General features: G+C 35.5%; 1 protein-coding gene across 2 annotated transcripts in view; it reads right to left on the bottom strand.

The window, feature by feature from the left end:
- DPYD (dihydropyrimidine dehydrogenase) overlaps positions 1-19,328 on the bottom strand; it is a 346,955-nt gene that overhangs the window by 223,259 nt on the left and 104,368 nt on the right. For both annotated transcript variants that reach the window (XM_065072591.1, XM_065072592.1), the window contains 3 exons: positions 14,592-14,788; positions 10,524-10,605; positions 7,192-7,279 (listed from right to left, as the gene is read on the bottom strand). In XM_065072591.1, the coding sequence (XP_064928663.1) occupies positions 7,192-7,279; positions 10,524-10,605; positions 14,592-14,788 (367 nt within the window). The remainder of the gene's footprint in view (positions 1-7,191; positions 7,280-10,523; positions 10,606-14,591; positions 14,789-19,328) is intronic.

Here is a 19,328-nt window from a genome sequence, read left to right as displayed (position 1 = left end):
AATAATAAATAAGCTGGTTTGTGCATCTGAGCACTAAAAGCTTCCAGCTGCCTATTGCTTCCAATATTCCACTGATAACCAGGGCAGTAGTGAGGACAACAGAACTGGAAGAACAGCTTTCTACAAATGCCAATAGTAGAAAAAGATGCCTCCAGCATAAAAAAATCTTGGATGTATGTACATTGTTGGTCTCCAAGAAAGATACTGTACTGGGAATAAAAGCAAGTCCAAACATCTGTTATAAGCATGTAAGAACAGGTTCTTTCACAGAGTTCCTTTTCTAATAAAAATATTTTCCTTTTCATTTTTAATAACAATATTTTTTTAGATTAAAGAGTAGCAGAAGATGAGAATAACGTTAATATTGAGGACTAATGAGTTCAGTATTAGAACCAATTTATGGTGCAACTTGTTTATCATACTCTTCACCAGAGACCTGAAAAACTTCAGAAATACGGTGTTATAGAAGTGCACATTCCATTCATTCTCCAAGCTGTGAGTGTGAGCTAAGGTTCTCCAGGAGGCAGACTGTAAAGAAGTCCTGTACTTGACTTCTTCCTTGGGACTTAATTTCAAGCAGTTGCAGTTCAATGTGCAGCTTTGATCCTGTCCTGTACTAAATTGCAAATGCATCTATCACTAGCCTTCTCAAGGATCTTTATTTAAAGAAAAAAAAAAAAAATCAGGTTACTGTAAGGTAATTGTGAAATATTTTGAATTGCCTTTGTCCAAATCCTGCCACTGTTCTTCATCACTGTTGCTCTTCAAACTGTTTAAAGTACTCCCTTTGATTTCATCACTCATCTCGATGACTTCATTCTCATCATACCTAATAACAAAGTCTCACAGCTTTTTGCAGCTAAATGGATTTGAATATTTTGTTTTGTCACAATAAAATGTAATTGCAAGTGTTTTCCCTGGCTTTGCAGTCTGTATTACCTTTGACTGCACAAGGATTCTGATGCCTAAAATGGCCATTATTGTCACCATTTAAAATCCTGGGATGAAAGCACCATCTTTGCAAGATTCTGAGACAGTGACAACCCTTGTCTACAAGTTTCAAAAAAAACCACCACCACAGAAAATAAGCTAGGCACACATTTATTTTGAGTATCTAGGTGATCATGTTTCAAACAACATAATTCTTTCCTTCACTACCTTCCAACATATTATTTTTCTCCCCTCATTCTTGTGTTTTATCTGGTCTTTATGTTTCAGCTTCCTTGCAGCAAAAACTGTATCACCTATGCCATGTCAAACTACTTATGAAATTATAAAAAAAATACAAAACACCACCAAAAAAACTCCAAAAATAGAGCTGAAGATCCTATAAGAGCCTAAGGCTGTGCAATGCTTGTGCCACAGTTCTATCTTTAACCAAGATGCACTATATTCTACATGACTCGCTACATTAACCCCTGAGTCAAACAGGTCTTTGCAAAGAGGCCTAAAAGCATAATTTTTGGGAACATCTTAAATGCCAAGAAACAGAAAACAATTCTGAAAAACAACCAACCAACAGATAAATCCTGGATACGTTTTCAAATGACTCTGCCTCTAAACCTTTCCCTTTGAAGGTGATAAGTGAAGTAGTAAGTGATGAGAAAAAGGTAACTCAGAAATACATGATGAAACAAAACCAGAGAAGCAAACAAATAAAAGTCTGTTCATAACCCAAAATGAAAACTATTTTGAATATGACATATTTCCTCCATAAATGTCTGTGCTGGCCATGGGCCTACAGGCCCCATATGCACATTTCATGTCCTCCAAATTTAGTTTATGAATCAGGAGTACGATGCACAATTTTTTCCTATAGCACAAGCAAAATGAACATCTGTTCACTTTTTGCCACGTAGGTTTATATCTTTGTGGGTGGGTGTGAACAGAGCTCTTGATGTGTAATATTCTTCCCATCTGCACACCAGGTGGCACTGCATAGTTAATCAGAAGATAATAACAGGCATGAGGAGATTACTTACTTTTTGGGGAAGAGACAGTAAATCAATCTCACAGGGTGTTTTTAAAAAACAAGGTACATCAATGCTTGGACTTTTAATTTCGTTTTTTGGTGTGTAATTTCATTCCAATCAATGGAATCATCTGATTATATTATTGTTTGAATGCTATGTTAATTAACTATGAATGACTGCAATTATCACAAAGGTTCTTTCCACAGGGGATTTCATTTTTCCTTTTTTTATGTATGGTTTTAACCCTTGCAAGCATGATATACTGTTTAAGATACCACCAAGCAACAATCTGCTTGGATTTACTCTGTCTGTTCATCTAACCTACCATTTCACAGCATTTAATAGAACCTTCGAATACGCTACTGCAATAAAATTTACTTTACAGCAATTCAACATCACGAGATGGAGGAAGAAACAAGAAAGCTTTACTACTAACTTCTCATTGTAGGGCAAATGCGTCTAACTAGAAAGTTAGTGTTGCAAGTTTAAGCCTACGGACACCAAACGTAAACTGAAAGCAATTTCTGGGAATAATGGGAATTCTGGGAATATTTTTACCAAATCAAACAATCTTTGAAGATATATTTGTATCTGATCTTTATATAAAGATAACATAAATGTTATATAAAACCCCCATGTTATAATAAAATGTTATAGAGTAAGGATAGATGTTTGTGTGAAAGTCTTCAGAAAATATGTTTCTGGTGATAGCCTTTCTATATATTTGTTCAAATGCCACATGAAACATGTCCTTAAATACTTTAAATATTTAGATTGTCCATTTTCAGTCAATTAAACAGTTATATAATTTTTTTTTTTTCTTCTTCAAAAAGAGTACACAAGGCTTTGTGGAATCTTAAAAGACAGAACCACAGAATCCTGCGAATCCTGCTTTCCAAAGAATGTAGCTCAACTTCAAGAAGGATGAGTAATAAAAGTATTTCTGCATTTGCTCTGATAGCCAAGAGACATACACATAGACACTTTTTGTAATAATCATAAGTATTCTACCCTGAAAATCAACTAAGAGACACACTAACACAAAGCATTCAGACTACTCTGTTCTCGGCAAGATACCCTTCGCTGCCTTACTCTGCTGTCTCTGAGGACCATGTGCTCCCTCCCCCAGCCCCTCACTCCATCATCGATTTCTCCTTTTGCTCTCAGCATGCCAATTCTCTATTACCCTGAGTCTCTGTGGTGTTTACAGGAGGCAACAACTGATGCAAGACGTTGGTTTTTTTTAAATAGCAAAACTTTCAAGCTGATTTGTCAGCTTAATTGCAAATTCTTCACAACCATTTCTTAGCAAATAGCAGAGCTGATTCTAGGTACAGTAAGTTGAATGTAATCTATAAAATCTGGAAAGGATTTTTTTTTTCTAAATATAGTTTCAGAGGTCAATTTTAAAACTTTTAAAGTATATTTGGGAGATTTAATTCCTATTCATTAATGTTTGTGAACAGCAAAATAAAAGCAAAATACTAGTAACTGGAAGACAAACTGAATTTTAAAATGAAAATTGTAAGGACTCTAATTCTTGATCAGCATTTTTCAGCGTCCATTGAAATAAGACTGAATAAGTTTAGAAATTGCAGCAACATAAATGACAATGAAAAGAGAACTAAAAAAAATTTAGTAGAGAATCTCAGTATATATATTGTATAGGTTGTTCCTCCCTTTTGCTGCTACCTTTTAGTAATCTGAAAAAATTCTCATGTGTGCTGTTGTCTACCAGTACCTTTGATGTGAGAAACTCAAATTCATAGGCTAATCTCTAATACTTATGTTAGTTGGAATTTGAAATCAGGACTTCTGGAGAAAAACAGAAGAATGATCTCTCTCTCAGGTCCTCGTATGCAAAACACAAGATAATTTCTATTGCCAGATGTTGCAAAATATACATCTTTGTAGAGAGGAAACTGAGAGGACATAAGAGTAAATTGTGGACACAGAAGAGACAATTCACGTATCGATCCTCTAAAAATAAACAGAAGTACAGTATTAAGAACTAGTTGGATGAAACAGAGTTCAGTTAAGACAAAAACCAGGAGATTGGAGGAAAGAACTACCACAAGCAAAAAAGGGTAACAGCCAGTCCTGTGACTGAGATTTGCCTAGGATTTGTTTTGAGGTTCTGCTCCCATTAGAAGGAAGCATTGGTTTCCAGTGTGCCATTACCTGGATTGATCTCCTTCATTACCACTTACCCAGGTAACTATGAAAGCTTTTCCTCAGATCTACTCTTCACTAGTTCAATGTATGTCTTTGTAACCTGAAATTCCACATCAGTCTCTACAACATTATACACGCAGAGCCTAACATTAATATACACAGAGCCTAATTAGGAAACATAAGATGGTGCAAAATAAAATATTATGAAGGTGAGGTGTAACTGAAATTGAAACCCCAGAAGTCACCAAAGGCTGGTGATGCACACTGGCTACCTGTTCATTTTCAAGTCTAGTACAAGGTGTTTTTCTGAGATTTAAACAGAGACCAAAATGTACCAGACCTACAGGCTGAAGAGATTCTTTCACCTTAAGATAAACCATCATAGTCCCAATGCCCCAGTAAGCAAACACTTGAAGCTAAGCATATTTTTTATTATTATTTATTTTAAAGTAAGGCTGTTAACATGTATCCTTTTGGGAACTTCTTAGGAATTCTTTACCCTTCTGCTCTGAAACAGAGCAAATATGTTGACTACAGCATAGTTTTAATACCTTTCCAAACAGCTCTCACAAAAAGCCTTTGTTATTCATTTTTATTCAATATGGTCACTTGCTAGAAGTGATCAAACCACAGTCACGTATGCTTTACCTTCCATAGACCCAGCTAAGGTGTGTATCTTCCCTACCTCACACAATTTACCAGAGAGCAATATATTTTTCTTGATGCATAACTGTGTGGAAAACAGCTTTCAAAGTTCTCTTTGCATCTCCACCTGCCCTTGTGTATCTGGCTGTTTACAAGTGCTCTTCGATTTAATGAATCATGTGTACTCTTGTACAATCCTGACTGATAAATTCTTGAGTTCCATCTCATTTGTAAGGCTAAAGGTGTGCTCTTCAAAAATCCCACGGCTATGAAAAAATCCTCCCACAGTGTACCCCCTGGTCCCATCAGTGATTTCCTCTTCTTGTACATACCCATTCATATTTACTTTCTTCAACTAATAGGGTAAATAGAAAGCTAACATATTTATTTTCCATCATAGTATAGATTCATTCAGAAGCAAATTACAAAAAAAACCAAACAAACAAAACAAAAAAAACCAAACAAAACAAACAAAAAAAAAAAAAAAAAAAAAAAACAAAACCAACAACAACAACCCGCCCACCTTCTACTTCTATTTTATATAGGTAGTGCTCTCTAATTGTTTTATTCCCATGATGCAGGCTAACGTTCAAATGCGACATTCCACTGAATAGATGTTTCTTCAGTAGGCAATAAGAAGAAATGCAATACAGACTTATTATGGAAAAACTGCTGCTGTTGAGAGTTTATAACTGCTCTGTTGCATTAATATAGCTAACTCCAGAAATCTCTGACCCCTTGGATTGTCCTCCATCTTCAGTACCAGCACGCAAGGCCACACTACTATCTAGGGTCTTACACAGTACTGTAAAAGAGAGATGACAGGCAGACATGGGGGGTAGAAAGAGGGACCAACTTCATCATTAATTCAAGGTAGCTTCCAGTAACAAAACTTTGTAGGAACACATAATCCTTCATTAGCATTTATACCCTCTGTGCCCTAATACAATCAGTGAACATATGGTTTACAGGAGAATTATGCTTCAGATACCTTCTCTTGTTTATTAAAATTCTGGCTTTGTCCCTTTACCTAGCACCTGTATGGCACAATATTGTCTATATACATTTTTAACAAAAAAAATATTTTATATTAAGATAACCCCATTAAGGTCAGAAAAATAAACCCACATACATAAAACAAACATTACAACCCTATGGGTAAAGTGCTCAGTGGTCATTTTAGCTAACGTTTAACTGAACTGTTATTTTAAATCTATAAGCCAGAAATGCAGGGGAATCATGCTGATGTTCCAAAAGTGACTGATAATTTTTTCCTAAATGCTAGATTCTTGGAAAACAAATGTTTATTTATTAAACCATCCCTCATTGGTGAGATTTCACAAAGCAGTTTGAAAGATATAAATTAAAACAAAAAAGAAGATAAGCTGGACCTTTGCCTGATATACAATTACATCAAAACATGACACATCAGAAATTCCTATACATGGAAGGTCTCTAACAATGTGAGGATTTAGGATTATACAACACTGTGTACTATAATCACATGACAGAATAGACCTGCAAAGCTTATTATACTGCAGACCCAGATGGTAAACAACAGTTGTCGCTGTACTAAGAATTACATCTCAGTAATCAATAATAGGAAGGAGGAACAGTTGGACAACTTGTTTCCTATTATGTTCACTTAGGCAACGTCTAGATCAATAAAGAGCATTAAGCCTCATACCAACTGCAGACGATGCCTGCTCAACATGCCTATCATATGGTAGCGATGGGTCCAGCTGTACTTCAAAATACTTGTAAATGGATAACAGTTCTAATCTAACATTAAAAAGAAGCACTGATTCAAACAGCAGGCAGGTGCAGGACTTCTTTAGCGTATGAGAGAAGACAGATCTATGATGCCAATTTTAGTATAAGTCAAAGTCAGCTTATTTTGTTAACCCATCCCATAATTATATTTCACTCCAGCCTATCTGAAGCATGTTACATGTTTTATATGGAGGAAAAAAAAGAACAAGCAAGCATGGTATTACTGGCTTACATATAGACTCGGTAATTATGTGGGTATAGTAAGATGTTTGCAAAAACTGAAAACCAAACTCATGTATCGCTCTAGGCCAACACAACAATTATATATAACTAATTTTTTAGTTCATCCTTTTTTTAACTATTTAAACAAACAATACATCAACTCATTCAGCTATATTCTTGTGTTATTTAAAAATCTATCATATAAATTTGAAAATTTTAACAAGTAACTCTCTTAAGACATCTAGCTTTAGCTTCCTGGTTTTTAAATTTTCCACACTTTCATAATGCATCAAATCAAAGCTGTCTCACATCATGTTATTACCACAGATGCAACTTCCAGTTGATACTTACACAGACATTCAATTTCAGGATGACAAAACACAGGATAGTGAGCCCTTCTTACCTATGCCAATAAAGACCACTTCATAGCCATCTTCTTTCAAGGTACGGAGTGTCATACCATCCATTGCAAGTCCTTTACTAAAAACTATCTGAAAGAATTAAAGATTACTTGCTTTTAATGTGAAAATAATTTCTATTGTGTCTTGAATACAGACATCTTGCAGGATCTTCTAGAGAACAAAGGATTTATTAATTTTTTTTTTTTTTTTTTCCCCAAGCCACACTTAAAAGGCCAGATTGGCTCTGATTTAAACAACTGACCAAATCTAGATATGGATAAAATGTACCTTCAGATCATCCTCACGTGGGCCAGCACAGACTAGCTTAGTTTCTGCTGTAAGCTAAAAGAGTTAAAGCAAGCTAAACAAACAAATGAAGTCTGTCTATGGAACACAATACTGAAGTAAAGCTGAAAAATGGCAGTTTTCTACTGCAAATAAATCGCTGTATTCAGTGCTGACTACAAAAGGTTGTATTCCCATGTGAAAATCAGAATTTAAGAAACGTGAAGTGGAAGCAAGAACCTTCTTTAGGGAATATGTGCTAAAAGGAACAATCACCCAGCACACCAACCAAAAAAACAAGCAGTTTCGGTTATTGTAGAAACATTAGTGCAAGTACGAGCCTCTTACAGAGAAACAAAGAAAATAAAAGACATGAAACTATTCTGTATTAACAGGGGTTCTGAACAGAAAACCAAGCAACGTTTTCCCGCACAGTGTCAGGCACTTGGTAGGCCTCCAATTGCGCAGCATGCAATGCCAGTCCAAAGGAAGGATGGCGTTGCTTTGTCCTGCACCCTCAAAGCTCACAGCCTGAATTTTGCTCTGACACCACCAGCTATGCCAAAAATCCTCAGTGAAGCCAGTGCTGGTTTTGTGGATTCAGAAAGCCTGTGTGCAGAAGACTGGGCCAGAGATAGCACTAACTATGAAGGAGGTTCTGTGCAAATTACAGCATGCCCTACTTTCTCATAATGAAGCAGACTGTTCTGTGTGGTGAACTAACAAAGGTTTTCAAAACTGTGAATGAGATCAGTTTTGATTTAAACTTTGCAATTGTTTAATTCTCATTTAGAGATGCAGTGATTTGCATTCATTTATTAAAGGAAATAAGTCACAGTAATAAAAACCCACCTATAATCTGTACTTGTTTCAGTTCAACTACTACTCACGCTTCCAGAAGCAAAAGCTGAAAAATATTTGTAATATTCCACCACTATTCCTGCTTTGAGCAGCTACTGCACAGGTTGAGCAACTACAGCTGTTACAGGAGCAAGATGGGGACAAGAGTTTTCTGCGTGTTCAGCAAACCAACGATAGCGGTCTCCTGTGTAGAGGTCATACAATTGAAGATACACATACCCTTTGCTCATCTCTCCTAACCCCAAGGCTTTTGAGCACACAAAGCATTGTGTGATACCTTTTCTGATATTTTGTACTTCTTGACATGAGGATATGTGTTTATATCTCTGTACTCTAGACTCTCTGAACTTGAATGTTTTCCCTCAGTTTTTGTTATATCACTTGTGTATTCCCTTTACAAAATACCACACTTCATTGTGTAAGCAATGTACTTTGTGATCTTAAGAGTTTAGTCTTCATGTCATTGTACATCTTCTTTGTTATTGAACTTGCCTATATTCCATTTAATACAATTTTCCTTTTGGTGGAAAAAAAAAAGAAAAGGCAGATGTAAAATATGGTAGATAATACCAAAAACATTGATTTTTTTTTTTTTTTTTTTTTTTTTTTTGTCTTTGGAGATTTAGTACAAATTTTATCAGAGGTACAAAAGCCTTGTACAGTTGTAATCCTTTCAAGAATACAGACTACATCCTCACTAGCAACAAAATGCATTCCATAAATTGTCATTACATTTTTTATCCTATTGTGTACATATGTTATGAAAACCTAATGAAGGAATTTAAATAGCAGTACTATTTTATGCGGGGATTCATAATACTCCTAGGGCCTAGCTCTGTAATCCTTATTCAGTTGACTAATTCTTACTAATTTCAGTAGAATTACTTGAATAAACAGCAGTACTGAGCATTTACAGAACACAGCATCTTCCATCACAGATTTAAAATGCTTTAAGTAAACACCAGAAAAAAATTCCCAGCTTACAGAGGTAGAACGCTAAGGTACTTAGTTAAGCAGCTTGGCGAAGGGTCAATTGCAAGCCAATGGCAGAGCTTAGAAGCAAATTTACATTGAGATTCTCTGCTGCACTTCAAAACTGCAGAGGACTTGCAGGTCAAGGTGACACAGTGGCTCTATAAGTCCATTCTGGAGACCTTGTCATAATAGGAAGCCCTGGGGATTTGAGTTTTGAAAAGGGTTCCTAGTAGCCTATATCTGGCAATTTTGTCTAAAATTGGCTCAGTGTTCTGTTTTTAGCCCCATCCTTAATGCAACCTCCAATCTGTCAGTCTTTTCAAGAGTTGCAAAGGGAAATTTAGAGTGGGAAAACAGACCTGTAGCATTTAAAGCCTTATCATACATCTTACCAGCATTTTTATAAAAGCGGGGCAGGATTACATTCTCAGTTGGGTTCTTGTGACAACAGTCTACTGCTTTTACAATATGAACCAACATGAAAGACTCCGAGAAGAATTTCTTGCTTCACTGAATGCATGAGTACCTCCCAGTACTCAAAAATTTGATCCAGTGATGCGTTCTACAGTTAAAATGCACAGCAGTTGTAAATACCATCTAACTCCTCAGCTCAAGCCCTAAACTAACAGTAAAGAAATGTTCCCATTATCTATAAACAACACACATTTGTTTAACAGAATAATGTATAACTATTGCTTTTGAAGAAGTTGAATGACTGTTATTGTTTATAATAATGATCATGTTAACATTTTGTTTAATTTGATGTATTTTACTACAAAATTAACTTGGATGCAAGGTTATTATAAACCATCAAGAAAAAACACAGAGAGAGAGAACAAAAGGAGAAGTATCAAATATGAATGTTTTAAGTAGTGCCAAACTTGAATGAAAAAAACCTCGATTAAAAAAGCCCAAATCATTCCAATAGCTACATTGGACCCCCTAAAGCAATTTAAGAATTTGTTTCTTACAGACAATTAATCACATGCAGGCATGCCAGATGAGAACTATTGATTGCCCTTTTCCAAACTAGTGGCATTCAGACAGGAGACAGACAAATGCCCTGAGCAAGAGGAAGCATCTTCCTGCCTCTGTCTCGCATAGCTTTTAATTGTTCTTTACTAATGTGCATGACATTTTGCTGTTAATCTTTGGCAGAGTTCTTGTTCTTTTTCCTTTGAGCTATACATGGACAGGATATATTTTTCCTTACCTTCACTCCAAGATCCTTCATAAGCTCAGCTTCAAAATTCACTACATCATACGGCAATCGGAACTGGGGGATTTCAGATGTACTGAAATTTAAAAAAAAAAAAAAAACCCAAACAAACAAACAAAAAAAAAAACACAAAAAAAAGCCACTTGTGAAATACTTCCAGCTGTTAGGAAGAAAGGATTTTTTCAGTTGTTAAAAATTCAATACTTATAATGCACCTTAGTTAATTTTGACATATGGGAATGCAAATGTGCTGCAACTTGACTGTTGGCTTTTTTTAAAATCACTAGAGTGACAAAACAGCATTATTCACTCAATACTAAAAATATAGGCCAGGAAGGCAGTACCTTGAGACCAATCCGACCCACACTTATAAATAACCATTTAACATATATTAAGCTTGGGTCCAAAAGAACTTCAGCTCTACTCCTTTTGTTCACCAGTATGTGTAACACTAAACAAAATTAAGACATTCATTTAAGAAAAGATCTCATGTCTGCTAAAACCAAAGTGATCCTCTAGCAATCAATTATTTCCCATATTATTTTTTAAAGTGTTGCATATGCCATTTTGAGCAATGGTATTTAAAATTGTACTCTCCTCCATTTCTACTTCATAATTTTTTTACCATCTTTTAGGATGGACAAAGTCAGTCATTTTCTATCAGCTTTGTCTCAAGTCTGCTTTTTGACTTAACATTTATTAGCTGGTATTTTTTTCCTCCTGGGGAAGATTAGGAAGGACATCTTCAAGTTCCCAGAATCACAGATCTCCTGTAAGTGAAAACTGCAGTGCCAGCATAGAATCTCAGTTTATATATGTACTGGTAGAGATCTTTATCTCCAGCAAAATGACATCTACTTCTGCCAGTTCAAAATCTCTCCCCTAAAACATATCACAGGTAAACACACTGAAGTTTCATTTTAAATACTGTTGTTCAATGAAAAAAAAAATAAAATAAAAAAAAAAGAAAAAGAATATGTAGAAATGTGAAAGTCTCTCCCCAGATACTTCTAACCTTCAAACAGTCTAATCTGTTGTCAAACTAATGGATCTATAATTTCCATAACAAAGCGCTGGCACAGGAGATTTACTATGGCTTTATTTTACATATTGTTAGTGACCACATCATCATTAACATCTAAATTTGACAGGTGAGAAGATTCTTTTTTTTTGAGTTCCATCAACTTTAATTATATTGGCAAGAAACTGGTGTTTCTCCTTATTGTTTTTAATACCACTCTTTTTTCACCTTTTCTGACCAATGTGCAATGAAAAGTGTTCTAAATATCAGATATAATGAACATGTCATGACAATACAACTTTCATAGGTCATGCTAAGTAATAAGGTGTCTGAGGCAGATACTAATACATCAGTATGATTCTGCAACAGAGATTCAATAAAGTAATCTCATTTAAAAAGGAGAAAGTTCTATTTTCCAAGCCACCTACAATATTTGTTGAAGGCCTGTCATTTCCATGACTCTTAGAAGACCCCAAACAGTCCTGGCTGTGTCATATCCCTGTCAGATTTTGTAAACTATTTTTTCCTCTTATTAAACATTTACTTACAGTTTTGTGCTCTGGAGCATACCTGTATATATGTACATGTTTGTTCATACGCAAACACACCCTTCTGTAGGGACACATACATGCATATTTAACATGGACATTTTATGAAAGTCAGCTGGTACATCAATTATGCTGCTACAATTTCTTTCAGCAGCAGAAGACAGTCTCTGACTCTGCAATGGAGAGACAGCTGGAGAAGGAAACAGGGCAGAGGTGCAGAGGGGAGAAATGGATGCAAACAGTGTCCCACAGATTTGCCTCTTCCTCAATCTGATCCAAGTTAGGGGTGCATGGAGAGGTACTCAGTGTTTCTCAGTGATCCCAAATTGCTTTTGCTCAAGAGATATCCCTTCAGCCTAGTGAGAGAAATATTTCGGTATGCTGTAACCAGTGGCATAGCTAGGAGCACAAGCAGTGAAGTTTGTTCATGGTGTCTAAGCACAAGCATGATCTGCTCATGCTCACTCTGCTATGAAGCATAAATTCTACACAACTGGTGAAATGTAGGAAAATCTGCCTATGAAAGTGAAAAATTCAGACATGTACAGTCAACCAGACTTATGTTAGGCTTAAATATCACACCACAGGAACCACAATCACTAGACAGCTTTCTATTGTCTAAATATTATTAAAGTTAGCTATCATCTAACACGTATGCATAGGAACATCCTACTTAAAAACACTTTAAAAAGGCAGAGCAAACTAAAAAAGGGCAAAAGTACTGCTCTTCCAAACAGCTGATTCCAAACACAAAATTAATTTGGTCTTGTTAGCCATTTGCAACAGTTTATGAAGCCTTGAAAACACACCCATCAATAACCTAAACTTGTTAAAAGCTGTACCGCAAAGTCTTACAGCTGCAATAATGGATGATTGCTGCCACAGGACAGTCTCCCTTCTGTTCCAAGATTAAAAGAGGCACAAAAGGAATTGATGCCCTTAAACCAGATGTGAAACTTTCTACCATAAACGGATGTAAAATTTGACCTTGTGTTCTTTAAGAGTCAAAAAAAGGCATATTAAAATGCACTGATTGACCATTAAGGATACTAACAGAACAAAGCTTAGTGTAAGGCTTTTTGCAATATAACAAACAACAGCTCAAGCTTTTTTCAAATTCAAAGAAAAACATGAAGAATAGATGTAACTTAACATCACATTGCTTCAAGTATGCAAGCACACAGTAAGTAACTTCACTGTTGTACTGTTAGCACTGAAAGCAACTGCAGAAAGTGATGAATTATATTGCTGACCTCAGTCTGAGTCTAACCTGCCATGAAATAAAGCTTTATTGTTAGAAACATCTTGTTATTTCTTACTACTTTAAAGCAGCAAAACCGATTTTAGATCTGGTATTTGTGAAAACGTGTGCTACTCAACAGGTGAATGGGTATTTCACATACTAAATTTGCAGTCCTCTAAAGCAACCAGTCCAAGTAAAACGGCTCCATAGGTAAATGCCTACGTATTAACACCTTCATAATTAGGTAGAATACTTCTGAGTCTCACTGGGAAAAATGAAAGTGATCCATTTCTCCAGCATTGATTCTCTATCTTCCAGAGCACTGAATAAGTATTTGACATTATGACACTATGGATCAAATTCATTAATGGTGTCAACTCTATTGATTTCAGTGATGCTGCAATGAGAAATGTGAACACATCACCGGTCTTTCTCTGTTTCTTTTCACTTTTTATTTTGTAAACGCTTTAGTATGAGTACACCTTCAATGGGTAAAATTTAATTTTGATTTCCAGTGGGTTGGTATCTACTAGTCAGTTTCAGAAATACTTTTATCTTACACTTAGGGATTCCAACAAACTTTTAAGGTATTGTCTCAGCCAATGTTACAGTGGCCAAAATTAATCTTCTAGTGTCAAGGACATGAAACCATGCAAATATCACCCAAGTGTTTACAATACATTAGAAGTGCAAAGGTACCTTCCTTTCTGTATCTGCAATTCATTGAAGTTTGACAATTGTAGGGGGTTTATTTCACTCTTATGGTATGGTTTATTAAAACTGTAGGTCTAGGCACACATGATAGATTTATTCGCTGTCAGCTTTATTTGCATAAGCATTCTAAATTTTAAATTCCCCATGAAATTACTGTCTCTCTAAAGCACTTTAAACATCTACTAACTCTTTCACTATGTAGGGCTACAAGTACTTCATCTTGTTTTAAAAGTTTTGGATACAGGAAAACTGTTCCTGACAATTTTCTGAAGTGTTAATTTGATAATAACAATTGCAGCCTGGAATTTTAGAGTTCATATGAAGGAGACAGGCCACCAGATTTTCAGTTAAAGACTGCCTGTAACTGTACCTATTTTGACTTAATTAATTACTTAAATAAAAAATAAACTTTCCAGATCTGAATTCTTCTACTCCATTACTTTGAAGAAGATAGAAGGATTGTGTATAAACTGTGTCTGAACAATATTTTTGGCTATGCTTTATACAATAATCGGAAAGAGTATTTTGTTTTTTACCTTAAGCCACCAACGTACTCCTGCTTTTCAAATATGGTGATGTTTGAATAGCCCAATCGAGCCAAAAAGGAAGCACAACTTAAACTTGCAGGTCCTGCACCAAGAAGAGCTATCTTCACATGATACGCTTCAGGCATGTCTTCTAGAGGAGGTAAGGAAGGGTTTCTGATTTGAGGAATATTCATAGCTTTGAACACCTGAAAAGCAATACATTCAAGAGGTTACATACTTTACATTCCCTCATTAAATTTTACTGGTAGCAATGTGATGGAAGCTTCCACCAGTACTGTCACATATCATTGATATATTATTGCAAATCGCTTCATAATATTACAGGGATCCTGAACTGACGTGTGCATTTGTGAGGGATGCTGTAGTTGCATGGCTTGGTTATTCTAAAATTCTTTTTCTCTTAAAAATGTCTGAAGTCAGATCTTTCGCTACAGTAAATTTTACAAAGAAGATGGAAGCAGAACACCAGTAACAGAATAGTAATACAAAGTCAAAGTGTAGAATCTCTGTAATACCAAAAATTTCCTTCCAAATAATGTTCAGATTATTGTTACTACTAGAAAAATATTTTTGCAAATAACACAAAGGATTGTAACACCAATGAAGGGGTTTTGCTTCTTCAAGAGGAATCTTGTGTGATCCCAGATAAACCACTTGCGGATTGACTTTTTAGAGGTGGTAGGTAAACAAACCTTAGGCAGTTTAGACACATTTTAGGCATCATCCCTAGCCTTCAGTCCTATATTTGCAAAGGTAACCCATGCTTTAGATGCCTCCTCTTAGACAATTCTAACAGGACTTATTTCATGTTAGTTGCTTATTTATTTCAGATGTTCTCCACTTTTTAATTGGGTGTCCAAAAGTTGTAGGCATACCTGAAAGTTCAGACTGTTCTCCCTACGTCTCAGTTCTTCCCCTGTGAAATGGTTATGACCTGCTCTAGTCTGTCTTGACTATTAGAAGCACATTGGGAGAGTCTCTGACCACTGTTATGTGATTATACAGAGCACAGCACAATGGAGTCTCAATCTAGTTGCAATGTCACATGGTTTATTTCAGATTTGCATTAAATCAGTTCTTTGCTCATGCATACAAGCTAGAGGCTAAGGCCGAAATATCCTACACTCACTAAGCTCAATTTCACTGTTCTCTGCACCTACATGGACTGTAGGTGAAGGAATGGAGTCACTATCTTTTATAACCTATAAAAGAAAAGAACAGATTCACAGCTGTTGCAGGCTACTAATGATTAGGAGCATGGAAGAGAGTATTTACATCTTTGTTTTGCTTTAGGCATTGGGGAGGAAATATTTAACCCAAGGAGTATATCTCTGTAGCAGAAGCACAATATTAGACCAAAAGAATACAAGAGTTCATTGCATTGGGATTCTCGATCATACCACAAAACACTTCAAGGCTGCACCTCCAAAACCACCAGGTGACAGCACTGTTCCCCATCTATATTGATGAAGAACTGTGTTAAATAAGTACTAACTAGTCCTCTAAAATACATACATTGTCATTTGTCTTCATAAATATAATATTAAAGTTATTTAACAAGTGTACCAAGAGCTTTTAGTTTCCTTAGAACTTGAGAAGCAAAGGTTTTCCAAGTTAAAATTTGGCAATTCCACTCATGAATAGAATTTTTCATTTATGTTTTGAATCAATCAATGTTCATTCTCTTCATGTGCACTTGAGCACTCATGCTAGGTAAACCAATGATCAGCTCCTTCCTCCTCTAAAATTTCTGTGTCAAATTCCCCCAGCCTTTGTAAATTGACATAGCATTTTAACGAACTGTAAGAAGCAAGAGACAGATAATTGTTTTTAAAAAAGAATCATTTAAACCTGACAATTCATACAATATGGGAAGGTTTAATGTGATTATTAATGGATTTCACAGGCTGAAAAGCTTATATTGTGCTGTGAAACTAGACTGTGATAACCAAAATGCAATAGGATATTTTTAAAATGTCTGCTTTGTTACATTCACACAGAAATGGCTTCAATTATACCAAATTTCCATTAAAGTCTCCTGCAGTTGTTTTAGAAGGCTACTCAGTAATCCAAATTATAACTTTCATATTTAATGTGTATGTTGAACGCTATGAATATGTATGGGCTTAATATATTTATCACTAAATTTATTGTTAACGTATTTTATTATTTATTATTGAATAGTCATACCCATCAACTAAATGTTTTGCTAAAGAGCCACACTAGCGTAGTACAGCACTAAGCTTCAGAATCATGCAGGAAATCCTAGTAGTTGAGGCTGAATGGTCAACTTTGATTCTGCCTATTTGCAAATAGGGTGAAACTGTCTTTATGCAGCACAGCCAGCTTGTGCAGCAATATCTTGCCATCTGGAATTCAGTGGCAGTTTTGCGTATTAAGGCTGGCAGGGTAACTGTGTGAAAATAGCAAACTGCTCCAATGCATTTCAGAAGATTTTCACTCACCTCATGGTAAAGTTTCCCTACACTGTAATTCAACTAATTAAATAACACTGAATTCTTCTATACAGATCCTTTGGTGTGCAGAGATTACCACCTTGCAAGCAAGCCTTCAATGCCACATTATATGTAACTGTTCTTTCCGATTTTTCTCTGCTCAGACTATGGTCAGGATGCAAGTAAAGTTGATTACTATTGCCTTTCTTGTCCACTTTCCCCTCAAAACCATAATTTCATTTATGTTTAGACTGAGTTTTTCTTTTGTTTTGCAGTGCTTTGTAACTAAGACCAATTCAGGAAAAGGAAACCAAATAATGGATTTTAAAGCTGAATCTCTCAGTGGAAAGCTGCAGCCATCGTCCCCATGTCTGCCTTTCCTTGTACCTCACTCTCATACACGAAAGAGGTTATATAGATTATTAATAGACATTAATAACACCGAGCATTTATTCTTTTTATCAAATACTATGGAATCATCATTACTTCACCATCCAGGGCCTATTCAAACTAAACCCACACAGATTCCATCCACTTCTATGCTTCATGTCAATTAGTGGCCACGTTGTCCTCAAGTGAGATACAATTTGACCAAATCAAAACAGCCAATCTATTTTGCTACGGTTCCAACAACTGAAACAAACTCGCTCTTGACTCAGACATTTATAACACTTACAGTTTCCCTATTTGCACTACTTTAACGTGTAAAGGTGTGAGTGCGCCTGTTCAATGTTCTCTCCAGTATGAAATCTGGGGTTTGTTCTCTTCTCCCTTGTAAATCAAACATCCTTTCACTGCAATGGGGCTGGGTTTTATCCCAAAACACTCAGTATATTTGACATGGAGCATAATTCCAGGCACTGTATGCAAATACAAGTTTGTTTTAAGGTTCCACAATATTTCCCACTGAAGTAAACTATAGTGGTTTTGATTGCTGAGCATCCAATTCAAGTTCAATTTTCCTGGAAAGTTTTAGCAAACTCGCATTAGCTGTTTATCAGAATGCAGACATGGAAAAGCTTGTTTTTCTCCTTATATAATAAAATTCTGGTTCCTTTTTTCACTATACAACTCCAGCATTAGCATGTTTTGATGAAAAGATGTGACATTTGGCAGAGAGTGGCAGATGACTCAGAGAAATGCATTTGCTAACCCGGTGAAAATCATTTTAGGGCATAGTAAGCATGATTTAAATGAATCTAAAGCATTTAAAATCATTAGAGCAGGTTAGAACTGTTATTCAGAATTGTTATCTCAATTAGAATAAATCAAAGTAACTCACTTCAGTCACTTTTCAGGTTTTTTGATCAGAATTTTTTTTAAGAGGAATATACTGTAGACACCCTTCTCCACCTATTTACAGGATTCAAATTCGGTCAGACAGTTTTATTCTAATTCACCTTTATTTGAAATTATCTTTGGACTATGATAAACAATATGTTAAATAAAACAGTTAAAAGACTGAAACTTTAACCTCAAGGTTGAAATATAAAAAAAGGCTTTGCATAATCCTATGAAACAAGACAGGTTGCTAAAAAGCATATTCAGTAGTTTCCAAGACATACACAGGTCACATTTCTTAAGTAAAAAGCACATCTTGCATCTTCATCACAACACCTTCATCAACAGAAAAAGGCTGAAATACAAAAAAAATGGGGAAAATTGAAGGAGTAGTGGGAAAATTTAATCTTTTAGTAACATAAGTTTAGACTTAATAACAAAATCCTTCATATTCTTGAAGTATCATGTCTACTTCCACGGTTAAAAGGCTATAGAAATAAGTTTATTAGTCAGTTTTGCCATTAAATACCCTTCACCAAAGTGATGAGATACCATACTGCTACTGATACAGACATTAGAATCTAGCTGGTGTGTATTTTAGTGTGAAACATATCAGTATATTCTGAATTGTTATCAGATTTTGCTACTGCACAGAAATAAAAATACAGGCGATGAAATCAGTAACATTTAGGAACTGATTGTATTAGTTTCACACTTCCCCACTGGTTTCCACGGATATTTATCTGTAGGCTGGTTTACTTTAATAGAGGGCAGTTGAATATTTAAAGGAGAAAATAATACCCTGCATGGATTGTAATAAAAAATGAAGCAAATTGCATACTCAGTTATGTTCTTGAACTTGTTAAATTACCTCATCACACAATTAATTTAATTTAATTGCAGTGGATAGCACAGATGTACAGGAAGGTTTTCCCACAAACGTGAGCTAGTTAGGAAAACTTGTTGATTCACCCTCCACAAGTTAAAA

This window comes from Columba livia, chromosome 8, assembly GCF_036013475.1.
Source record: "Columba livia isolate bColLiv1 breed racing homer chromosome 8, bColLiv1.pat.W.v2, whole genome shotgun sequence".
Lineage (NCBI taxonomy): Eukaryota > Metazoa > Chordata > Aves > Columbiformes > Columbidae > Columba > Columba livia.
This window is presented reverse-complemented; position numbering and strand designations above follow the sequence as displayed.